The 26,338-nt window shown below is 44.1% G+C and overlaps 1 protein-coding gene across 3 annotated transcripts in view; it reads left to right on the top strand.

Annotated features, from left to right (window-relative positions):
- The window catches only part of ABLIM3 (actin binding LIM protein family member 3), a 170,843-nt gene that overhangs the window by 97,685 nt on the left and 46,820 nt on the right, over positions 1 to 26,338 (top strand). For all 3 annotated transcript variants that reach the window (XM_066613416.1, XM_066613414.1, XM_066613415.1), the window contains exons 3-6: positions 1,896 to 2,079; positions 7,936 to 8,048; positions 14,805 to 14,931; positions 18,470 to 18,563. In XM_066613416.1, the coding sequence (XP_066469513.1) occupies positions 1,896 to 2,079; positions 7,936 to 8,048; positions 14,805 to 14,931; positions 18,470 to 18,563 (518 nt within the window). The remainder of the gene's footprint in view (positions 1 to 1,895; positions 2,080 to 7,935; positions 8,049 to 14,804; positions 14,932 to 18,469; positions 18,564 to 26,338) is intronic.

The following is a 26,338-nucleotide window of genomic DNA, read 5'->3' as shown; positions in this document are numbered from 1 at the left end:
TAATCACAGAAAGTGCAGACTAATTCCAAAGCTGCTATTTCACTGGATCTGTGACTCTGGTAAGTGAGCCATTTGTCCTTCTCATCATGTCATGTTTTTTTCTCAATTGCCTTACTGAGTTGTTCAGGCACAGTCATGTTGGAGGACAAGGATGGAACACCACTGTGTGTACACTTCATTTTTTTTCCTACTGGTAGCAGCAGCTGCTAATGATACGATTGACCATTGTCATTCTGGGAAGTGGGACGCCTGGCATGACTCAACTGTTGCCTGAGTAGAGGTCAGGCTTTCTTTTGCCAGGCTGCTCTGCCCAGGTAGCATCTTGCTGCCTGCTAATAATCAAAGAGGGTACAGTCTGTGGCTGTCATGCACTAAGGGTCACAGACAATTCCCCCAAGCAGCAGGCCAAGCTTTCTCTCAGCAGGGCCCAAACCTTTCAGAAACAGGCCTCGTTTTTTTTGCTGGCCCTTGCCAGCAACCCAACAGTGACATCTTGTGGGACTGAAAAAGTGCCTGGCCCCCTAGTTTTTGAAAGAGCAGTGCTGAACAGCGTTGCACGGAAATAATACATTAAACAGTAAAAAAGTTCGCAGTGCTGCATTCCTAGAGAGGGAGCTTGGATAGTCACTGCAGAGAGGCTCAGGATTGCTTCACATACTTGTATGTTCATCAACAGCATCCGGTGATCACTTGCATGTGTGAATCGACTTGCGCTGCTATGAAACTCATTTTTTTCATATCTGATGAACTAGTTATTACACTGTTGATGAATTATTGCTCTGTTCCTTTTCTAAAGTACTTTTTGCCAGCCTGGATGCTTTCACCCAGTTTGCCAGTCTTTCAAATTGGGAATTGTCACCATGCACATTCTATAAGCTTGTCACTAGACTAGGCCACTTTCATTTCCTACCATCTTACTCCTTGCTTCACTTTTATTTGCTTTTTAATCTATATTCATGTGTGCATATAGAGATACACATATGCGCATGCACCCAGTTACCCAGTGTAGAATAATCAAAGATACACAGATCCATTATGCAGTGGTTGCACTCACAATTGTTTGGCAAAATGCACTTTTGAAGAGGATGGTGCATTTATATAGCCATGAAAATGTTCTGCAAAAACATCTGCAGCAACACATTTTTTCCAGCTACTAAAATTTCAGAAATGACTGCTGGCCATATTTGTGTACCAATGTTTTGAACAATACATTTCTCCACATGAGTGTGCGTGTCTGAAAAATCTGCTTGTAGGTAAAGAGAAAAGTTGCTGTGTGACTCGGCCCATAGAAAACAAGTTGTAGACCTAGGGGTTAAGGGCACATGACAAGTAGTAATGCGAGCATAAAAATCTTTTCTGTAAACTGTCAAGCTTAATGGTTTGAGATCTGATGCAGGCTACACTCAGGTCCCATGTGCTTTCCCAGGAGTTACCTCCCCCTTAACATAGCACTCATGTTTGCCTTGACTATGTCTGTGTTATTCTGGTCTTTCCCACAGCAAGCTTATATATTGTGAATAGCAGATGGCTGTTCCTAAAAACACAGTGAGTGCAGGTCAGGGATCCCCAGCCAATCAGGTCTCACTAAGCTGTGTTTTACAAGTGTTTCCACTATTCATATTTTGTGTTTGCTGTGGTATAGCAGAACGAATAGGAGCATAGTCACAGGAAACACGATTGCCATGTAAAGCATGGTACAGTTCGAGGTGATTATGATCTATTGACCAAGGTGAACATGCCCATATCTTTGCTTTGGCCAAGGAACATGCTTCCTATGCACCAAACCCCCAACCCCATGGGTGATCATAAGCAATTTCTTTAAAGGAATATACTTAGCATGAAAATATGACAAAGGGCTAATTCTTTTCTCTCTCCATGTGCTTTCTCCTCTTCAGTTTGTGGCTGTGACTTAGCTCAGTCTGGCTTCTTCTTTAAAAATGGAGAATACATCTGCACCCATGATTACCAGCAGCTCTATGGCACCCGCTGTGATAGCTGTCAGGACTTCATCACTGGAGAGGTCATCTCAGCCTTGGGCCGGACTTACCACCCAAAGTGCTTTGTGTGCAGCATGTGCAGGTGAATTGAGTGTGTGATGGTAAATATGTGCATTCATTAGTAGCTTGGGATCTCAACCGTGAGCAGGCAAAAAGTAACTAGTAGATTTTGTGAATGAATACATTATTGGGTGAATGAATACATTATTGGGTAGTTGTTGCTAAGGAGGGGAAAATTGATATTATAAATGTGTTTGCCTTCCTAAGAGCTGACCCTAGAAAGATACTAAATCCCCACTACAAAATAGACCTTTAAAAAATTAGAAATTTTGAAATTATAAAGGGAGGAACATGTCTTAATTATTATATCATCCATTATGATCCATATCCATGGCTTCAGCGTGGCGGTAGTACACACCAAATCCAAACCCCCTTCCCAGGCCTGATCCGCCTGCCCAGATCAACTCAGACTTAAGCCAGCTGGCATAGATTTGAGTTGACTCATAGCAGCTTCTGGCACTTACCCTGGGGTAAAGGAACAAATGTCCCAAGGAGACCTCCAGCAGCCAAAACTCTTCTGCAGGATGCCGTGGAAGTTGTGCTGCACTATATTGCCACACAGGGGGTTAGGTAGGATTGGGCCATAAGATGTTCTTACATGGCATTACCTGGAGGAAAGATTTCTGTATCCTTTACAACAAAAAGAGTTATATTTTACTGTCATTTCTCAAAGTAACATAAAACAAAATGTCTGTGTAAGCTCCTCAGAAGTGTGCGTGTGTGGGGGGAAAAACAAATTATGCAGGAACTAGTTTTATGATTAAATCTTGTGCCGTGTTGGCTGAATTAAGAGCATGTCAAATGAGAGTGGGGTTAACAGTGTCACATTCTTACAATGTAATCATTTAGTCTGAGTGTGGATGGATGGTACTACAGATGGGGAGGAGGGATTAATAATGTCTCAAGGGAGTGGTGAAACTCTTGTGGACTATGTTCTGTCCTAGATCTCAGGAGCATTCTGGGAAGATGGGTCTATTATTCTGTCATTGATAGCATTGGGTTGTGCATTAGGAGAGCATTAAAATGAAAGATGGGTAAAGGTGAGTGACAGAAAGAACTCGTCTTAAATTACACTTACTAGCCTTACAACATACACACACACACAACCTTGTCATGGCTTTAGTCTGCTCTGTAGTCTGTTGGAGCCACTTAGTGTAGTATGGAGTTTGTTCCATTCATTCTACAGCAACTCTGGCTCTCTTTCAGTTGCTCTAAATGCCATTCTTAATCTGAAGCCAAGTAGAGCCTCTAAAGTGCAATTGTTTAATATCAGCTGGAAAGAACTTGTATTGGCAACCTTCAGTCTCGAAAGACTCTGGTATCGCGCTCTGAAAGGTGGTTCTGGCACAGCGTCTAGTGTGGCTGAAAAGGCCAATCCGGGAGTGACAATCCCTTCCACACCAGGAGCAAGTGCAGTCTGTCCCTGGTCTGTCTCCCTGGCTATGGGCCTTCCTTCTTTGCCTCTTAGCCTCAGACTGTTGGCCAAGTGTCTCTTCAAACTGGGAAAGGCCATGCTGCACAGCCTGCCTCCAAGCGGGCCGCTCAGAGGCCAGGGTTTCCCACTTGTTGAGGTCCATCCCTAAGGCCTTCAGATCCCTCTTGCAGATGTCCTTGTATCGCAGCTGTGGTCTACCTGTAGGGCGCTTTCCTTGCACGAGTTCCCCATAGAGGAGATCCTTTGGGATCCGGCCATCATCCATTCTCACGACATGACTGAGCCAACGCAGGCATCTCTGTTTCAGCAGTGAATACATGCTAGGGATTCCAGCACATTCCAGGACTGTGTTGTTTGGAACTTTGTCCTGCCAGGTGATGCCGAGGATGCGTCGGAGGCAGCACATGTGGAAAGCGCTCAGTTTCCTCTCCTGTTGTGAGCGAAGAGTCCATGACTCGCTGCAGTACAGAAGTGTACTCAGGACGCAAGCTCTGTAGACCTGGATCTTGGAACTTGAAGACAGCAGAAATATACATACCTCTTTTATTTCTACAGCCCAATCCTAACCAACTTTCCAGTGCTGCTGATGTTCCCTGTAACTTGCCACCCCTGCAGGATGCAGCATGCACCCCATTGGCATGGCTGCATCAGTGCTGGAAAGTTAGTTAGGGTTGGGCTGCCATCCCTTTAGCAGTACAGAAGAGAGCTGAGGGTCATGTCATGTGCCATCAGCTGTGCAGAAGCTGCTAGCTGTTCCCATGCTTCTTTATATGGGCAGGCTAGCAAGGTGGTTGCTTCACATTCCAGGGTAGGGTGCCACTGATATGGGAAATCTGTCACTGGCCCCACCACTATGATTCAAACATCACCAAGGATGGGTGCAGCTGTGACATAGCTATTAACATTTGACCAATTTCAAGTTGTGCCAGTTCTGTGGGAGTTGCAGTGGTGTCAGTAGCGAAGTGACACAAGGTCAGGGATAGGTCAAAGTGGATGCTGAACAAGGCAGAGCACAGGTGTAGATTGGGCAAGGTGAATCTGTCAGAGAGGGGTTGCAAGCCCCTTTGTGCTAAGATTGACTGTCTGAGATTGAGAAACACGTGCAGATTGGAAAATCCTATTATTAATTACAAAGTCCTGTGGGTCACTTGACTGACTGCATCTTCAGATCTCTGTCTCACTTCCAAAGGCAGCTTCAGGATGGATAGAAGTATCTGCCTCCACTGGTCATGCTGGTACCAGGAGGGACAGACTTGCTGCTGTCCAGGAATTTAAACTCATGATGCCCAGTACCCAGACTGTAACTTTATCTCATCTATATATAGCTTTCCCTTGCTCAAAGCTTAATGGGATGGGGATCTCTTTCACCACCCAGAAAAAGCTACCAGCTGTTTTGATCCTAGACTGTTGGCATCCTTCAGTCTCAGAAGACTATGGGGTTGCGCTCTGAATGGTGGTTCTAGAACAGTGTCCTCTCCAGTGTGCGAAGCCTGGGTAAAGCAGATATGGAGGATAGACTGTTACCCATGCAGCAAATCCCCCCTCTCCACGTCGCTGGAATGGTCCAATGGAAAGGCAGAATCCAATACGGTTGGTTCCAGCGGCGTCGCAGGAGTTGCCAGAATGTGACTGTGTTCAGCCATGACCTGCCTCAGGGACTCCGGCTCCGGATTTTGCCTCGAGGTTGACTCCTGAAGCCTTTTCCATAACTGGATGCAGCCACAAGGCAGTGGAGGTTTGGGATCAGAGTTTTCCTTCTCTCAGATGAGCTGCCTTCCCAGGCTAACGAGTCCCATCTATCCGGTGGCTGTTTAGTCGCCTCTTAACGACAAGTACAGCCAAACTGAGGGCCTATTCTTATCCCCCAGCCCCCAGGGGTTAGATCCTAGACTACAAAACTGTTAATTCAGTATGAGCCCTGCCCTATCCAATATGCTTCAGTATGTTTAGTTATCAGTATGTTTAGTTACTGAACTTAGTAGTAAACAAACTGAAGTACAGTAAACCCAATTGTCCATGTATGAACATTCAAGGTGCATTTATACATATCTCTTTATGCAGATGTATAGGTCTTCCCTACCTGATTGCACTGTATTGACTTTGCTGCAAGCTATATCCCCTCCTCCCCTCCTCCCAAGTAATTTCTCCAAATGCTTGTCTGTCTGCTTGTGTCTTTATTGTCAATAGTTACTTTGCATTCCACAATACATATACATGCTTTTTCCCCCTCTGCTGTAATTAATTTGGAATAAATATTATCTCCAGTTTGTGCATTCACAAACCTGAATTACAATCCTTTCTCCACCTATTTCTATGGAAAAGGGGGGAAATCAATCATTTTGCTGCTCTTTAACCAGTTTGATTGTGAGTTGAAAAGAGTGGTTAAAGAGTGCTAATCCATGTGAAATAATCTGTGGTCTGAGAACAATTTTGCACTGTCATAATTCCACAGTTTCTCCCAGCATGCTTAGAACTTTTGCATTGTCTTCCTGAGTTAAACAAATGGGGAAGGAATAGAGAACAGAGTTACTAGTCTATACTATGATGACCTATAAGGCCCTATATGGCATAGGACTGGGGTACCTCAAGGATCGCCTTCCCCCATATATTCCTGCATGTACCCTGAGGTGATCAGAGAGGGCCCTTTTTAGGATACTGCCACCATCTGAAGCGAGGGGGATGGCGGCAAAGTGTAGGGCCTTCTCGGTTGTGGCACCATGCCTTTGGAACTAGGTGCCAGAAAATCTCAGAGCAGCTTCTTCAGCATATGGTTTCTGACAGGTTTGAAGACCCATCTATTTCAGTTGGCCTTTGGGATTGGAGGCACTCCCTAGGGGCATCTTAATTTTTATGCTTCTATAATTATTTTATCTGCTATCTGCTCTTTTGTTGTTATTTTTAATGGTTTTCATTTTAATATTTTATTCTGATGTTTTAAATGTGGATGTATTTGTTTTGTTGTACATCGCTTTGAGTTTTAGAAAAGTGGCATAAAAATCCTTTACATTGATTGATTGATTGATTGATTGATTGATTGATTGATTGATTGAACAAACTGTTGAGGAGGGGCGTGTCAAATTCTGCTGTGATGAGGCATAGTATTTTCCCCCAGGAACTCCTGAACTACAGTGGTTATGCAAACATGCACTCAGCCTATGTACACATAGGCAGCAAACTGCACTTCTTGTGTAAGTATATAAGAGAATATGTACCTTCTCTTGACTGGAAAAGAGGTAGCACCTTGGCCATGGCAGGTATAACTGGAATTACGTATATGAATCCTCACTCAGTAATTGTTGCTCCCTCATTTTTCTTTTATTCAAAAGTACACGAGAAAAGGAACCTATGGAAAGTTCTAGTTCCTTTCTCAGGAACAAGTCAAACACCTGCACCTGGCAGTCTAGAAGCCAAGAGGATACATGTTTTCACCTGCCCTGGTGTCCCTGTGTGTGGAATCTCTGAAGATATAATGTTGATGCCTTTGGGCGTGTGTTCATTCCTGTATGTTTGCATTCCTGTGTGCATTCTTCTGTGTTGGTTTTAGGCACACATGCGTATCTGTTGTGTGTGTGTGCGTTGCAAATGACAGTGCTGCTTGCTCCTGTACTATTCTGTTACTCCATGCTCTTAAATATTTGACCAGCATATTGACATTTTTAAAAAGCCTTAGGTTGCAGTCCTAACCACACTTTCCTGAGAGTAAGCCCCATTGAACAAAATAGGACTTACTTCTGAGTAGACCCAGTTAGGATCGTGCCCTTAGTATAGCAAACATTTATGATGTTGGCAACCTGATCAGTGGGTCCTATGTAGTACACTCAAGATGTTCTCAGTAAAACAATAATCATTCTTTTTTGTCTTCTTTTAATTACAAATTTTCAATATCGTACAATGCTCGAAATGGACATACGAAAAGAAAGAAGGAAAACATATGCAAATAAAAGGATAAGAAAACAAAGCCATAAAGTGTTGCGTGGAATCCCTGTGCAATAACAAATGTATTCTGCCAGTAATGTTGTCAATAGAATGCCTAACGTCCTATCCCCTCAACACAAAGCAAACAGAAGGAGTAGAATCTGGAACTTGTCCAAATGTGTGTCATCAAGATGCACACAAGTAACAAAGGAAATGCAGGTTGCTAGAAAATAATCTGGTTTCCATTTACCCAAGCAAATCAGCTCTGGATGCATCAATTTTTCCATAAAAACTAAATCTCAGACTTTAGCCAGCCATGAAGTTTTTGGTTAGTGGATACTTAGAAAGACAACTCGCTGCAATTGCAGCTGTTGCTGCCGTAAACAATAAGGTCCTTGGAAAGAACTGGCATAACTGAATTCTGATAATAAATCAGCAAGACAATCAGGGGTTCCTTAGGTATCTTCAGTCCTATGGTGGTCTGAATCCATGCATTTCTGACATCTTTGTGGTTTTATTTTGTTTCAGGAAGCCATTCCCCATTGGAGACAAAGTCACCTTCAGTGGCAAGGACTGTGTTTGCCAAACCTGCTCGCATTCGTTGATCAGCAACAAACCCATCAAAATCCATGGACCAAGCCGTAAGTCAAGCAGGTCTTGTCTCATGCTCTCCTTCAAAGCTTCCAGAAAGAGTTCGTGAGTGGAAGTGCTATGGAAACCTTGGTGGTTCCAGAGATATATGTGTGTGTGTGTGTGTGTGTGTGTGTGTGTGTGTGTGAGAGAGAGAGAGAGAGAGAGAGAGAGAGAGAGAGAGAGAAGAATGTCAGTGAACCTTAGATCTGTTAAAATCTTTGCCTTCCAGTGCAGCTTCATCTTATGTAAAGGATTTTGAAATCCTGTAATCATATGCACACTTGCCTGGGAGTAAGTCCCAGTGCACAAAGTGGGACTTGCTTATGAGTAAACAATCCACATGACTGTGCAGTAAGATTCTTTTAAACTTACCTCAAGGGGTTTTGTTTTTTATTGTGCTTGATGGCATATGAGACTTCCTCACAGCAAGATAGGATGCAGATGGGGTAGATGGGGCATATCCCCTGCTGTTGTGATATGGCAATGAGTGGGTAAGGAAATGTTCTTTGTCTGCAGCCAGCTCAAGCACACTGAGCTTGAGGGGCTAGAGAAAGAACCAGTGGGGGAAAAAGGCCAGTAAAGCCATCCTTGAAGGGCCACACAATGCCACCCCGTGTCCATCAATCCTGACAGGCACTTTGCTAGTAAAATTATAAATGACAGCCTGTCTTTAAAAGGCCTTGTGATCTCACTAGGATGTGTGCCAGCCGGATGCAATTGCAATGCAGGCTGTGCAATCTCAGGCTGGAGGCAACAGATGTTGCTGTTCCCTGGTGTTTACAGAGACACATTGATTGCTAAAAGAATAACTGTACAATGTTCCTTGCTATGATTACAAAATAGTGTTTTCTTGTGCCAGGCTGTGGCTGGACAGACTGTTGGGAGCTGCCAAACAAGACCAATACTGTGGCCACAGTGCAACAGGGAGTTAAGAGCACTTAAGCACATATTGATTTCATTGGGCTGAAGCCTGCATAACACTGTGGTGGATTGTGGACTTCATGTTTAAAGGCTGCAAGAACACCACCTGCATTTCTATATAGCATGCACTGTGCATCCAAATCTTGTAGCACAAATGTACTTGGAAATATTACTGCTTTTCTGCGCTTTTAAAAAAATCATTATTTAATGCATGTGATTCTGATATAGTTACAGGAAAAGCAGGAAGTCAGAGCTAAAAGGAATTCCACAGCATTGCCTCACCCAAACTTCCAGGAGAGATGAGAGGGGAGAAGTGTGCTGTGACTTTTTATTCTTGTGATTTCTAGGCTGGCCGCTTTGTGATACTGAAAACCAAACTATGTTTTTGTGTTCATCTCATCTGAAAATCAGGATATGCTTTCTCTGTGTCTTGTGTATTACATTCTGTAGGATACAGCTTTGCTCCAAGCTGACTGTGTCTCACTGATAATCTCCAGATTGTAGTTTAATATTAGCTAGCACACATTTTTTTAGCAGTTGTGGAGGGTCTCTCAGAAGGTGATCACCAGGCAGAATGGGATTCAGCAAGGACAATATATAGAAGCAGATGCCATACAGGTGTGAAGATTTGAATAAGGTTTAATTTTCAGGGCTTCTTAATAATTTATTGGTCTGTCTCTACTAAGTGGAGACCATCTTGAATTGCCTAGCACCATCTTGGACAAGGCTTCTTTGTTTTGCATGGAAGGCAGAACCCTGGCATCAATGCAAATATCATATCCATGATATGGATATGCAATATGGATATACAAGCATCCATACATCCAAGTATTTGACCCTCCACTAAGATGATTTCCCATCATAGTGGAGGGCAAAACTGTACCTCTCAGTCGTCTCTATGCTGTTAAAGGAATAGGAGCCTTGTTTGGGCTTGAAATCAGAGTGATTGGTCATCAGGTGGACTGAAGCGGCTACTTTGATTGGCAGGCTGAAGGAGGCAGCAAACTGATAGATGTCCTGCACGTGTTGCCTGCCTGCCACCTTCCCTCTCCTGCAACCCAGTTGGACACTTCATCATGCACACCAATCCTCTTCTTGCTCACTGAGAGTGAGAGGAGGATCTTGGCAGTGGCAATTCACCTCTTTTTCTAGTACCACTGCCATAAGCAATCATAGCAGAAATGCTGGAGAAAGAAATAGCAGGAGGCCATGGTGATCCTTTTCTGAACACTTCCCTTTCACCAGAGTAATTGGGATCATCTGCTTCTGCTTTTCCTGGGCAGGTAAGAAAGAGGTGGAAACAGAGACACCCCCCCTTACTTTCATCATTGTTGCCTATGATGACTCTTCTTTCAGTCCCAGAATGCTCTGCCCAGAATGTCCAGCCCCAGAATGCTCTGGGTGGAAACATGCTGTCTGCGTGAAAAAGATAAGGAGAGAGCAATAGGAGCCCTTGTGCTGTGTTGTACTCTTTCCCTAACTTGCTGTAAAGAAATGAGGTGACGGGAAGGAAGAGGAGATGGTAGGAGGACATGTGCTAATGCAGAACAAAAATGGGAGAGGGTGTCAGGATGCTTCCTGAACTTGAGCCAGGTCCACTTGACAGATCTGTGACTATCGAAATGGTGGGGAAGCCCGGAATTGTGTACTTGGTGACAATACACTCATTCTTCACATTCATGCGTCAGCATTCACACCATAGCCATGCCTAGTCCAGGAAAATATTTCTTTCAGGAATCACAGTGCCTTGCCTTTCCTGTTCTAGGGTGTCTCGCCTGATCATATGATGTCACAGAATGGGATGAAGTCTTGCCTGCCATTCCAGCCACATTTTTGGCCTAAGCTTGTCCCTGGAATTTTGGAACTGATGAAGTTGGCTGCTCATGGCAGCTCTCCTTTCAGTTTCATCCCAGTTCCATCCATGAAGGACAGTGAAATATTTTGGGTGTCATTCATGGAAGTCCAGTTTGGGAGATGTATTTAGACTCATAGGGCCCAATTCTCTGATAAGTTCTAGCCTCTTCAGAATAAATGGGAATTGTGCAAAAACATGGGAGTTCATTTCAATGAGACTTTTGCAGGTGATTTTTTCAGTAGATTGTTGTGCACCATGTTAATTAAGGGGGGAGGGTAGAGAGAGTTGCAGCATTTGAATTTTTCTGCCTCAAGCACCAAAACGTCTTTGGCTGTACGTCTGATATTTGTCAACTGAGGCACTATGTAATATTAATGCCTTACAAATAAGGAGATCCCATTACTCTGCTCACGCATTTCTCATGAGCCAAGATTGTAGGTTCCAGTAGTCTCCCTCGAGGAGGGCATAGATGATCCAATTCATTTCACAAAGAGAACAGACTTCTTCGAATCAGACTTGTTAGTTGACAGCTTCTGCCTATGGAAGCCCTGAAACATTGTGGAGAAACGCCAGCAGCGCATCCTGCTGAATCAGCATGATTGCTCTCAACTCTTCCCTCTGTTTAGAGGCCCTTGAGGGGAAAAAAAAAGCAATGCAAAGACCAGCATACGTGTGTTTGTCCCCCCTCCGTTTCTCTCCCCATGCACTGTACCACTGTCAGGTGACCCAAAGACCACATCCTCTCCTGAAAAGCACTCCTTGATGTATTCCTTTGCTAGCTTGCACAGCTCAGGTTACTCGAGGGCACCATGGATTATTCATAACTGGCTGCAAGCAGCATCCAGGATATGCACAGGCTAAGACTGCTCCCCCCCCCTCTGTCTGTACATTTAGCACCCTTCTTTAAAACACCTCCACCACTTTGGGTAGGAAGATGGAAAGGCTGTTAATGTGCCAAGGCTCCAGGATGAGAATGTTGCACAATTTATACAGTGGTGGCTGGTGGTTTAGGTTCCCCTAGACCTCCCTAGCTATGCAGTGTACTAAAAGGATGAGCAGCACACTTGGGATAGTGTTGACAGATGAGTGAAGAGGAATGAATGGAAGCAAATAGAAGGGACTTGCAGATCTGCTTCATATTCTTCAAATGATTCCTCCAGTGCTTGTCAGATACGTCAGAATAACATGCAATGCCAGAACTGCCCTACTGTATACAGCTTGCCAATCACTTGTAATGTTTCATTTCCTTTGCTGGTGTTGCTGTGAGCAAGGAGGGCTGGAATATCTTTCCAAAGGACAAGACTGAGGGCCAGACTAAATGTGATTTAATAATATCATTGGCCTGCACGTGCTTGCTTTTTTTTTTTACCCCTGTAAATGCAACTGCATCTACAGGAGGGGGCAGGTGCCTAATTCACATTCCCTTAATCCCCTCCACCACAGTCCTAATCTGGATTGGGGGACCCTGTGTGCGCTATTGACAGGAAACAAGCGGGCACAGCAGGAGCAATGATGTGACTGATGTCACACCTGATATGGTGGTCTGTGGTTTTCAAAAAGCAGCTGCTGTGTACATGCAGCACATCTGTCAAAGTGACTCCTTAAAAATCTGGAGGCTTCTCAGTACCGAAAGGCTAGAAAGCAAGAGCCAGTCCTCAGCTTCGAAGGCCATGTGCTTCCTGCCACTAGTCTCGACAGGCAACAAGGGAAGTGGGAAAGGAAGGGAGACCAGTAAATATCTTCGCAGTCTGGACACAGCCAAGAGGGAATGAGGTAAGGGAACAGCTCTTCCTACGCTAGCTTGTGTCCAAAAAGTTCTTCTGTTTCTACCATACCTAGTGGGAGAACAGATGGGAGCAGATACAGTATTTATGCCACTGTGGGCGCAATCCTAACCCCTTATGTCAGTGCTTCTTGGCATCCTCAAACTCTGTTAAAAGCTATAAAAGCTCCATCCTGTTTCTTCACCTTCATCTTCCTTTGCATTTTTGCAGAGACCAAAATTTATACCTTATATATGTCAGTGGGCAGTTCAACAGAAAGAGATGAGCGTCATCATCCAACTGGATTGCTGCAGTTCTTTGCAGACGTGTTTCATAAATTGACTACTTGGCAACAGTGAAATAGGCAAAGCCAAGTCAGGTTCAACAAATGTGATCTAATACAGGAAGTTACTCTCCATTCCAGACTCTGTTCTCTATTGTACAAAATTGACTATTTGCAATGTTCAGCTTGAAGTATATGACGTTTGGTGAATAGGATTCAAAGCATTCAGAAATGATTTTGGTACCATTTTCTGTCTTTTTCAGTATATTTATCTGTTATTGTTCTTTACAGTGGCTCTCATATATATGTATACACATGAGTTTACACAAATATACAATTCAGTGGCCTGGACTTGAGGGGTGTCAAACCCATTTAATACAGTGGGCTGAACAGCATTCTTGATGCCTGCTGAGTGCTTGAAGTGATGTCATTAAGCAGGCAGTGACATCATCAAGCAAGTGATGACCCAAAATAAGCATGTTTTTCTTACTTGGCAACTCATTAGCAGCAAATGACAGAAAATATGCAAATCTTCATCATATTTTCAAGTAGAAAATGGGCAGGAGGTCTGGTCTAGAGGGTAGAGCCTCCATTTGCCTGAAGATTAACATCCACAAGGTCGCCAGTTCGAGGCCACCGGCACCGTGCGACCTTGGAGCAGCTGGCAAGCTGCAGCTGAGCTGTTCCATCTGCTCGGAGCGTGGGAGGATGGAGGCCAGAATGTTAAACCAGATCGGAGTGTGACAGCTTGAATGTGGTGGTTCTTGAAAGAGAGAACCTTCTTTCAATTTGTAAAAATCCCTGCGTGGATTTAATAAGCCTGCCTGTGTAAACCGCCTTGAATAAAGTCTTGAATAAAGACCAAGAAAGGCGGTATATAAATACTGTATATTATATTATTATTATAGAACAGCCCAATTATCACATAGGCTGCCCTTGTAGTAGTGCCACATTACAACTCAGCAGCTGAGAGGTGCTCTGCAAAATTATGCCTTGGCAAAAGTAGCACTGCTGAAAAGGCACCCTGCATGATAATTGGGCTCTTCCAGCACACTTGCAGCTTTTCTCTTTCTCACCCTTCTTGGTCTGCCTCTTCCCCCCCCCCCACCATTCCTTACCTTCTGAGGCCTCCTTTATCTTTCCACCCCCCAGCACCTCTGTAGAAGCAGTACTGCTAAAGTGTAGCAATTGGAGAGTCCAATTTTCATATGGGTTGCCTTTTCAGCAGTGACTTGCATGATAATTGGGCTCTCCCAGGACTGCCCTTTCAGCAATGCTGTCTCTGCCAATGCATCACTTTACAACTCAGCAACTGAGCGCAACTGATCATGGTGCTGGGAGAGCCCAGCTATCACACAGGCCAGATAAAGAGCTCCCGTGACCTGCATCTGGCCCGCAAGCCTTGTGTACCCCTGCTCTTGTGAGCAAGTTGAATAGGTTTCTGCAGTTCCTGGACACCCTGATGTTGCTGCTGTGGCAAGCAGCATTTGCACAGATCAGAAAGCTGCTTGCATCGTGTGCAATGTGTCAGCAGCATCTGCGTGGAACATTGAAGTTGCTCCTCATACACTCAAACTTTGGGCAGCATCATCTCAGATGTCTGTATTCCTGATCCAGTGGGGTTGTTCTTATGTTCTTATGTATCGGATTGGGTGTGTAGGGTATACCTGATGTTCATGCAGTTGAGATTCACCCATGTGGATGGCAGAGCCCCTTTCCTGCTAGTTCCTTCCCTTGGGACCTTAAATGTGACACCTACTGTCTGTGAGGTCTGAGCCCTTTGCTACATGCCTCTCATTCAAGGATTGCTCAACTGTGGTTCCAAAAGGTACAAGACATGTCTAGGCGCAGCTGTCCTACACTATCAGATTCTATAGAATCCAGGATGCTGTTTCCATTGCTTCTCTTTTGTTAATTCTCTGTGTTGTCCTGTTTTTCCTAGAATGTGCCGGTTGCAAAGAGGAGATCAAGCAAGGCCAATCACTCCTAGCCCTGGAAAAACAATGGCATGTCAGCTGCTTCAAGTGCCAAACCTGTGGAATCATCTTGACTGGAGAATACATTAGCAAGTGCGTGTTTTCTCCTGCCCTACATCTCTTGTATTTAAGGACCGGGTGGGTGAGGGTTGCTTTGAAACTGCATTTCAGCTGTGCCCTTGAACTCCTGCCTGCAGTTCCTGGCATACTTAGTGCAGCTCTGCACATGACAAACAAGCAGAGAAGGAGGAAGTCTGAGTGACTCATGCTTCCCCCTTTTGCACATCCTGTGTAATGTGTGACAAGGGCAGGTGTGCATCTCTTTCTGTGCTGTGATCTGAGAGCCCCACGTGCATCTGGAATTAATTTATTTCAGTATTAAGGAGTTGTTCCCTCCCCCTTTCACATATTACACAGGATACATAAACAGAACAAATACAAAATCCTTGTGTTTCCTCTCACCCTGTCTGTTTGTGTGAAACTGTTGTAAGATACCGCAGATCAAGACCTTAGGGAACCTTTCAGCTCTCCTCTGTGAATTTTCAATTTCCATTTACAACAAGTAATTCCCCGGCTCTTTTATCTTATAGAGATATTAGGGAAAATATGCAAGCAGTATTCTTCCCAGCTGCTCAGTGAGAAAGACACCTGTTCTCCATTTCTACTAGCCTGACCAATGAATGCTAAAATACTGGGATGATTGCAAGCATTTGGGCACCTGGCACTTATATTACAATTATTACAATAACTTAATGTTAAACATTTCCTTGGCTTTTTCTGTTTTACATTGACTTGCAATGCCTTTCCCTCAGTGTACCCTACAGGGAAAGGCTGCCCACCACCAGCGAACATCTGACTATGGGCCTTGCTGTAGATTCAGAATTCTCAGCGGGTGATAATGTTAGTGCCAGAGAGCAACCTGTCTTGGAAGGAAGCCAGCAGGTTAGCTTTCATGAGGTCCTAATTCAGAAAGGTACACTATACTAAATGCTCCAGTAGGCAGAAAGGTGGGAGGTAACTACAGTGATATTCCAGAATCCCCATACTAGGTGCTGTTTGAGACTGTGTAATGAGAACATTGTTTCCCTTTAACTAAGTAACACAGAGAAATTACTTTTATTGGGAGTAAAAGCTACCTTAAAGAAAATTGTTGGTAAAACTGCCATCGGTGCTTTGAGCCACTGGACAGCTTCTGCTAAAATCCAATTTAAAAGCTACATTACACTTTTATTGTGTATGTTAATCAATCTGTTTAATCAATGAATACTTTTAACCCTGGAGCAATCTGTGAGTGATCGGCACAGGGCTACCTCTCTGGGTCATTTCACCCAGAGAGGCAGCCCTGTGCCCAATCACTCAGAAGTGAATGTTTGTGCTGGGAAAAACAGGCAGAACTTAGCATGTGACTGTTTGCATGAGCACTTACTTTGATTCCCAGTATATATGCAGTGGGTAATAGCTGAAAAATATTTTGACCGTAATTTTTACATCTTTTTTTCCTGAGACAAATCTTAAATGTAGAGATTGTGATGCAGTGGCATAGCTACAGGGAATGGGCATCCTTCAGTCTCGGAAGACTATGGTATCGCGCTCTGAATAGTGTCCTGGAACAGAGTGTCCTCTTCAGTGCGCAAAGCCTGGGTAAAGTAGATATGGGGGATAGACTGTTTCCCATGCAGCAAATCCCCCCTCTCCACGTCGCTGAAATGGTCCAATGGAAAGGCAGAGACCAATACAGTTGGTTCCAGCGGCGATGCAGGAGATGCCAGAACGTGACTGTATACAGCCGTGAACTGCCTCTGGATTTTGCCTTGAGGTTGACTCCTGAAGCCTTTTCCATAACTGGATGTAGCCACAAGGCAGTGGAGGTTTGGGATCAGAGTTTTCCTTCTCTCAGATGAGCTGCCTTCCCAGATGAGCTGCCCAGATGAGCTGCCCGCCTGGGAAAATCCCCAGCTACAAGGAATGGTGCAGAACATACATATATGGCATGTTCTGCAATGCACCATTTAAGCAGCTCTTCCCACTTGCTGTCGCTGCCTGGAATGGCTCTGACAGTGAGTGGGAAGGGCCAATTACATGGCACATGGTGGGGCCTGTAGTACTTACTCCGCCCCCTGTAGTTACACCACTGATGTAGCATGTAAAGGAGCTTCTCTCAGACTCAAAGAGCGAGCTTTCTTTGTAATGTGCACCTACTGCCAATTTTGAGTTCTTTGTGCTTCTTCCTCTGGATGCACCAGGCTTCATTGACCCAAGTCTGGGACATAGGCCTGCTCTCCATTGGATTGAGTAGGGACACAGATCTGTCCAGACTCTTTTGATGACCACAGCTTACCATGAAGTTAACCACTGTGCCCTTTTTCTGAATCAAACCCAGCTGAGAACATGTGGCTAGAAAAGGATTTCTCAAAGAGCAAACTTGCTACCCAGTCCCTGATACAGGTCCCAAATCATGAGGAATTGCTGCTGTCAGGCAGCTACCGTCTGACCAAAAGCACACAAGCAAGTTGTGAGCAGATTCACACTGACAGACAATAGTAGTTCCATTGAATTTACCATGGTGCTATCTAGTTCAGCTTATACATAGTTGGAAAGCTTCCAAGGAAGCCCAACACAGGCACATTTGACTTTGAAAGAGCAAACTTTTCAAAAATGAGCAGACTTGTAAAAAAGGAAACTGAATGGGAAAGTCATGAGCGTCAGATCTCTTGAGTGCATAGAGGTTATTTGAAACCTCAGTAAGAGAATCTCAACTAGAATGTATGCCTTTAAGTAGGACTAGCACCATTTATATCCAGAAGGAGGTCAGCATGGCTCGCAAGTGGAGTCAAGGAAACTATAAAAGGCAGGAAGGCTTCCTTCAGAAAAATGGAAGTCATGCCTGAATAAGAACAGAACACAAACTCTGGCAAAAGAAATGCAAGTGGATGATACGGGATACAAAAAAAGAAAACAAATGAGGAACTTCAGCCTAAATCCCTGATCACCTTTTGAGAATGAAACAAATGATGCTGAGCTAGTGTAATGCCAAGCTAGTGTGTGGGCTAGGCTACTGGTGGCTATGGACACCTTATCTGTCACAGGCATTTCCATGCCCTTGAAGCTGCCATCTGCTGCCAGGGAAACATACTGTGGTACAGTGTTGAAATCCTCAATATCGCCCTTGCCTTTCCCTTGTGCTGAGCTAGAATGAAAACAGGGTAGACAGAGACACAACAGTGTTGGAAGCCTGAAGGGAGAAAGGAAAGGTTTAGGTGGGGAAATAATAATAATAATAAACTTTATTTATATCCCACCCTTCTCCCCGAAAGGGACCCAGGGCGGCTTACAACATGTTAAAAAAGATTAAAAACATAATTTAACAGCGAATAAAAATGTATTAAAACATATTAACATGGAAAGCCTCCTTAGTAGTGTAAAAGCACTCTTAACAAAGTTCTGTAGGCAAGTCTGGCCACTTCCTCATTGAATACCAGAATAAGCACTTGGCAAGTGACTTTCCTCCTGAATAGTATGGCTATTGCTTCGGTATCATACTGTGAAAAATAAGGTCCAATTCTATGCTTAGGGGATATTCTTCATTGCCCTGTTCCCTTTCCATGCCTCATAGCCTGAATTTTTCTCAAAGGGATGGCATTCCATACTGTGAATCGGACTACCATGCCCAGTTTGGCATCAAATGCGAGACCTGCAACCGGTACATCAGTGGCAGGGTTCTGGAGGTGAGTCCCGTCTCTGTAATGCTACTTGAATTGTTGTAATGATGTCAAGGAAATGTCTACCCACCAAATCTTTTGTATTCGGAAGTGATGCACAATTCTCCGAATTTTCTTTCTAACCAATGCCAATGTTACAAAGTAACTTTAGAACTTGTGGTACTCCTCATGGCAAAAAAAAGCTGCAATTCTTTATGCACTTACTTAAGAGTAAGGCCCATGAAACTCCATGGTGTTGTTTCCAGTGGCATTGCTAGTGGATGCAGGTTGCACTGGGTGACACACATGGGGGGGGGGTGACATGCACTAGTGACCAAAATTGCTAAAGTTGCAGTTTGTAGTAATAATACCATCATGTTGTATACCATTTGATGCGTAATTTACAGCAGAATGCAAAGAAAAAACCAGAGTGAAATATCTCCTTTCTATCAAAAGTTATGACCAAAAATCCAAAAAACAAGAATGCAACTGTCTTATGTTACAAAAAAGTACATTTCCTTAATTTAAAATGGACCAATGAGGCTGATTGGTCAAAGAGCCAATGAGATGTTATTATAATGACACAGCATGGAACCAATAAGGTTTTGGTAAAGTGACACCCTGGGTAGGTGACAAGACTAGCGACCAAAATAGCTAAAATTGCAATTTGTAGGAATACCATCATGTTATATATAATTCAATGTGTAATTTACAGCAGAATGCAATGAAAAAACCACATTGAAATATCTGTGTTCTTTCAAAAGGAATAGCCAAAAAACCAGTGGGGGTGTGGCAGTGTTACATAACTATGCCCATCACCTGGGTCATTGCCCCGTCCACTGCATATGAGGTGGTCCATCATGGGGGTGACATGCTGGCCTCCCACACCGGGTGATATAAACTCTAGTGATGCCACTGGTTGCTTCTGAATAGACATGCATAGGATTGTGCTGAAGGAGTACTTGGAGAACTATAAATAGGGTTATGGTACCTTATAGACCACAAGACTCTTGGTTGCTTTTCCTTCAGCACTCTGACATAGCTATTCATCTGAAAGTTCAATAGCTATTGAACTGTCTAAGAAGAGGCTACTGAAACATCAGGATTCTTTGCTCCTGGAATGTTCTGGACTCTGTAATTGGTTTGCCTTGTACCCCAAGATAGCTCCTTAGACTCTGTGCTTCAATGACAAGAGGAGAATAAACAGCTGTACGTTTCAAATATATAGACAAGCCTAGAGAATGCTAAATATAGCTGGCTATATATAGTTGGTGTGGAGAGTACTGAGAATTGGCATGTGTCTGCGTTACATAGCATGGAATGTGCCCTCTAACTAATAATCTGGATGCTGCAGTGAAAGCCTGCATGTCTGACCCTCATTGTTCAAAAATATATTTCCTGCCCTCGTGATGGCAGAGGAACACTGAATGGACTAGTGCTGCTGCTGAATATTGGGGGACTGAGAGAGGTCTCTGGAAATTTGGTGGTGGAAGTTCACTAATCAGCCTTTACCCTACACCCATCCACTTGCTCACATTCTCTCGGCGCATCCTCAATACTCCTGTTGTTTAAACCAATGACATCTAACACTGCTTCCTAAAGGCCAAACTAAATGTTTCATTAAGGGCCCAATCCTATCCAACTTTCCTGCACCAATGCAGCCACAATGCAGCCCCAAAATAAGGGAACAAACACTCCCTTGCCTTGAAGAAGACTCCATGACTGCCCTCCCACTGCAGGATTCAGCGCACACCCTTCTGGCACGACTGCATAATGCAGGAAAATTGGATAGGAGTGGGCCCTAAGTGCTCCTTTACAGGGGGCATGCTTGTTTTTTATTTCTAAATAAGAGCAGTGTTGGCAATCTGGATTGGGACCATGATATGGGTAGGAAAGGGCTGTAATCTTTACTGCTTTCATAGTCTGGATCAAGATTGTAGTGGGGCAAAGGGTTAAAGTATCCTTCCCCCTCCATACTATTGTCCTGATCCATATCTATCCCCCCATAGGTCCTGTTTAGAATAAAAAGCATCTCTACTCTAAAGATGCACTTAACATGTAGCTATCCCACTCCACTAAAAGTATTAGTACAAAAATTTCCAGTTTCTGAAAGGAAAAGGACACACTTTGTTCAACCACCCTGTTGAGTTGGGTTACTCAAATGTTTAGGAAAGGAGACGTATACCAGAAGGGTTTTTTTCCTCCAGGGGATGAGTAGTAGTTAGGAAGGACAGAACAAGAACCACTAGGGAAGTAGGGCTTTTTGGCTGCAGATTGGAAACTTAGGTCAGGTATTCCATGGACAAAATGTACAACTACCTTTACCTACCCCTTCCAGCACTGCCCTTTCAGCAGTGCTGCCTCTGCCAGTGCATCGCTTCACAACTCAGCAGCTGAGAGCAACTGATCATGGTGGTGGGAGAGCCCAACTATCACGTGGGCCAGTTAAAGAGCTCCCATGAGCTGCATCTGTCCTGCAAGTGTTATGTGCCCCTGCTCTAGTGAGCAAGTTGAATAGGTTTCTGCAGTTCCTGGACACCCCTGATGCTGCTGCTGTGGCAAGCAGCATTTGCACAGATCAGAAAGCTGCTTGCATCATGTGCAATGTGTCAGCAGCATCTGCATGGAACACTGAAGAAATATTTGAGCAACCCAACTCAAAAGTGTGTCCACTGCTGCATTAACCATCAATTTCTCTAACCTGCCCTGCAGGTTGTAGTAGCACATTTCTCAAATGTGTCCCTCAGTACATCCACCTGAGAGAATGCTCCGCATCCAGGTTCCACCCACCCTCTGTCTGTTGCTGTGGCAACGAGTCCAGCACAGCTGCTGGCCATGCAGCAGTATGCTGGCAGATGAAAGGCGCCACAGTGATAGAAGCCGACTGTACCTGCAAAGGGGAAACTTGAGAGCCAAGGGCAAGCATTCCAGCAGCCAGCCCCTGGGGCTTGTAGAATGGCGCTGTTAAAACATGGACACTCTGGGGAGTTAATAACAAGAACAGAAGCTTTGTGTTAATGGCAACAGCAAATCAGCTGGATTAAAATGGTGTTGGGTTTCCCTTGAATGGGAGGGGGGGAAAGGTGGAGGATCCCAATTACTTTGTCATCCTGGCACATCTTGAGATTAAAAAAAAATAAATAACTCAGCCAATAGAATGGGGATTTTATTCCCACTGCTAATGCATGCATCCAGACATTTGACTGAGAACAAGGCTTATTTTAGGGGTTACCAGAACTCATCCCCATAATCTCTTTTTATTATCACATCTGATTCCTGGAATACATTAACTGAAATGAAGAAAAATGTTTCTGAGCATGTGCAGAGTGTGCCGCATTACTCACTGAACATCGGCAGCCCACGTCTACATGTTTAGGATTAAGGAACTGGGCTTCCAGAACAGGTGACATGAATCCCAGGCAGGCTTAGATCCTGGCACCTCTGTTTTCAGGAATGTTTATGAGGCAAAAAGCTGCTCCAGTCCTGCCAGAGACAATCATTTTTGTAGATTAAGAAAGATCTATGACAGCATCACTTTAACATGGTGAGGGGCTTGTCAGGTTTTTTCTCCCTAGACTTGTACTGGCCATCTGCTTTGGGGTTTTAATAAGGCCTGGCTCTGGAGTGAAACTGACATGAACCTACTGCATACCCAATCATCTTGGCTGTAGAAGACTCACACTGAGAGGATCTTCAGACCTTTAAAAGCCAGGCACTTGGTGGGTTTTAACTTGGTCTCTCTCCATTTTCCATCTGTTAGCCCCAGACAGTCAAGCCAAGATATGCGGAGCAGTGCTGGAAGTATGTTTTAATCATGCTGCCTGGCAGAAGGAGGGCAGCACTGCATGTACTGAGCAGTCTTTTTTATTCTACGCAGTTGGTCATTTAAGCTGTAAAAATGGGTTAAGGATGCAACAGACATTGCTGTGACTCAGCGAGAGCTTCAGGATATCACACTGTGTTGTGTCAGAAGTGATCAAGGGGGAAGTATAGTCCACTGGTTTTGAGTTTGCGCTCTAGAGTAGGGGTCAGCAACCTATGACTTGCAGGCTGGATCCAGCCCACCACCTGAAATCATGTGGTCCATAGTCCCCAAAAGATATATCCCTCTGGTCCACAGTGGTCCTGAAAAAGAATTCAGGTTCAAAATTCTATCTCTGTAAGGCTTACGTTGTGAACAAACCAGGGCAGAAGTTTCCTGTCACGTGCATGTGTCTCTCTGTGCCATGCCCATTTCCTTTTTTTCTTAACTCTGTGGCCTAACTGGGAAGTTTGCACATGTGTATCGAATGCACATGCATTCTTACTACATTAACTGACCTAATGTCTGATGGACCTCTGTGGAAGAAGTTTACCAACCCCTGCATGACAGCCAAGAACCTTAACATTGCCCATTGGCTAAGGGATGTTTTGCTTGAGTGGAGAAAGAAAATACACGCCCCAACAGCAAACACTACTTAGGGGGTGCATGTCTAACAATACAGTAAATACATGCCTTTCAGATAATTGTGACTCCATTCAGCAAGACATCTTCCCTTTCCACATTATGCTGCTCAGAATGGAGATACGCAGTCAACAAATACACATCCATCTTCCCTGTAATGTTTAAGGCAGCCTTTATTCAGCACCTTCTTTACCCCCTTGTTTCCTTACATTGAACTTTGCTAGTCATGATCTGTGGGATTCCCTCAGCCTGGTCCAGGGTGGCTCCATGTATAAATAGTATTGATAGGACTGGCTGGAAATAGATCAACTGGACTCTGGGAATATTCTGTTTGTGACCCTTGCATACTGCAATGAGGAGAGCTATGCCCAACTGCTGTGTTGTGTCATGAAGGCCAGATAGTGGCTCAACGATCCTGGGGGCATCATGTGACCTATCTTTTGAGAAATTTGGAGCAGTCCTTTCAGTCATATTTTGGCACGCAGGAGTTTTGGTTTTGTTTCTGTTCTTGTTTTGCTTGTGCTGGGTACTGAAGGTGGCACCTTCCATACACTGAGCCAGCTAGCCATATGGGTCACAATTCAGACAGGATGATGGGGATGCCCAGGACATGGATGCCCAGGGGAAAGCCCAGGACCCTGTTGCCCTCAGAGCAATAGGCTTCTATTATCCTTCTTGACAAAGTGTGGCATGAAAGCGCCTTTAACTATATTTGGTCATAATCAGCCTTCGTATGCCTCAGCCTCTGGGTGTCCCAGATGACTTTAAAATGTGCAGTTGGCTATGGATGATTAATGGGTCCTAAAGGAATGACTCTCCTCCCTTTCCCTCCCCTTTGAATTATAATAAGCAATCTTCTCTTAGTAGGTGGGCATCAAGCTCTCACAATGACTATAATTTTAATCAGTATAAAATAAACTAGGCTTTTGTGGTCTGTTCTGTCAGGCAACTGCATCCGAGAAGCCTCCATCAGGGATGAGACTAGACCTTTGGGGCTTTACTTCACTTGTGGGCCAAACTGACAATGTTTTCCCAGGTAGCCAAGAGACCTAGCTCCAAACCTAATAGACTGCAGGCCACTAAATATCAAAGCTTAGTCAGAAGACCTGATCAGACAAATTGAATTAACTGATTACAATATCCAGTATGTGTATGTAGAAAGAAGTGAATGGGCAAACTAGAGAAGATCCGCAGTGAGTTCTCTAGTGCCCAGACACCTCAATGACAGGCACCTCTTGGCTGTTTTTGTTAGGTTTTCGTGATAGAAATGATAATGATGATAATTAATTTAAGCAACTTTTAAAATTTATTAAAGAAATACAAAGAGGGTAAAATTATTAGTAGCAATAAGTCATTATAGGTCAGTGGAGTCTCCTTTCAGATGCAGTATACCTATGAAAACCAGGTGCTGGGACAAATGAGGGAGGACTGGTGCCTCTGCTTTTGAGCGTTCCAGAGGCATCTTGCTATTGGAAACACAACAGTGGACTAACTGGACTCTCGGCTTGAGCCAGCAGGGCAATTCTTCTGTTCTAAACACATGACAAATCCCACATAATATGTGACTTAATGGAAATGCAGGCGTGTTGCCTAAAGGAAGGACACATGGGTCTTGCTCTTAGAAGGTTTCATTAACTGCAGAGCCTCTTCTAAAGTATGTCATAGAGGTCTATTGAAAGACCTACTGAAAGCCATGTATTACTCATTCAGACAATATCCTTCTGAAGGATATGTTCAAGGTATGACTCACAGCAGTCATTCCACATCTCCAAAACACAATAGGAAAAATCTGTTTTATATTTTTTCACCCAGCAACAGAAGTATCTGAAATTATGAAGCTGATTAGTCAGTGTTTCTCTTCCAGCCCAATCCTATGGTTTCCCCCTCCTCCATAGCAAAATGGGTTGCACTGCATGTTATGGTGGGGAGGGGAACTGATTGGGAGGCTTGAGCGAGGTAAGTGAAAATATTTCCTCTTAACCTCTCCATAAACTTTCCGATCTCTGATGGGTCTTCTCTGACCTGCACCAGCTCTCTTGCTGGCTCAAGTCTGAGGAAGCAAAGGGTGTGTGTCAGCTGCCACTGGAGGGGATAGCATCCTGCGCAAGTTGCCCATGCTGGGTGCCACCCCCTCCTCCATCACATCTTCCACCCTCCTCCATTCTGCCCCCCTGTCTTGTTCAACCCCCACAGCTGAATCATCTCCATTGGTGGGTGCTCCCCTTCTTGATGTTAGAGGCTGGGCTGTCAAGACCTCTCCAGTGACGGTCTATAAGTACGTGGCTATGTGCACTTCCAGATCACCATTTACAACAGCCAGAAAGCACATGCTGCTACCAGAACACTAGTTCCAACTGCAGCCCACTTCAGCAGGATTGGGCTATTAATATTCTAGACTGGGAGAATACAATAGAATCCAGGCAGCCCTGACCTATGTGTTAACTGCAGTTGCAGTAAGTTCAAGTTGTGGCCTGCATCTCAGTAATATGAAGCTAAACCCCAGTCATATTACTAGCAAGCAGGGCAAGACTAGTCAGCTGCCTGTCTGATAATTGGGAGGCAGAAGACTTCAAATCAATAGAGGAGCTCTGTGAGTGTTTGTCCCAAACTGGTGCTATCCAATGGCGTAGCTAATGAAGCTAATGAAGGTTGGTGCAGAGCTCAAAATGATGCCCTGGAAGTGATGTCACAACCAGAAGTGACATCACATCTGGGCTTTTTAAAAAGTGCATATGGGGGGGGGAACCTACCTCCTTCCCCCTGCAGTTCACTACTCACTTGATCTGCCACCTTCCCCCAGCCAGTGGCATAGCTAAGGTATCTATCTGCTACCTGGGATCAAAGAAGATTTTGTACCCCCCCCCCCCCAAAAAAAAACAAAATCAAATTTAATTAAGTAAATAAATAAATAAAAAGTGTGCCCCTTATTGGTTAGAGACACTGTGTTGGGGTGAAGAGGGACTGTTATTCTCTCCCTGCTAAATATAAGACAAGCACAACTTGAAAAAGTGCCTTTTTACCAGTTAGCAGGACTAGGTGTTTTATGATACATGGAAATGAGACCTGACTCTTATTAACACCGTATTGGTTCCATGCTGTATCATAATAACATCTCATTGGCTGTCAGAACAATCAGTCTCTTAGGTCAGTTTTGAGTTAAAGAAATTCACGTTTTGTTCCTTAAGAGATTTGTGTTTTCATTTTCCGGTTAATTGACCATTTTTGATAGAATAGAGATATTCTAATGTGGTTTGTTTCACTGCATTCTGCAGTAAATTACCTTTCCAATTATATATAACATGATGGTATTATTTGTACATACCAGGATTTTCACAATTTTGACCACTAATGTCAAGCT

The sequence above is a fragment of the Tiliqua scincoides genome, chromosome 2 (assembly GCF_035046505.1).
Source record: "Tiliqua scincoides isolate rTilSci1 chromosome 2, rTilSci1.hap2, whole genome shotgun sequence".
NCBI classification, from domain to species: domain Eukaryota; kingdom Metazoa; phylum Chordata; class Lepidosauria; order Squamata; family Scincidae; genus Tiliqua; species Tiliqua scincoides.
Note: the sequence above shows the minus strand (reverse complement) of the source record. Positions and strands in the feature narration are given on the sequence as shown.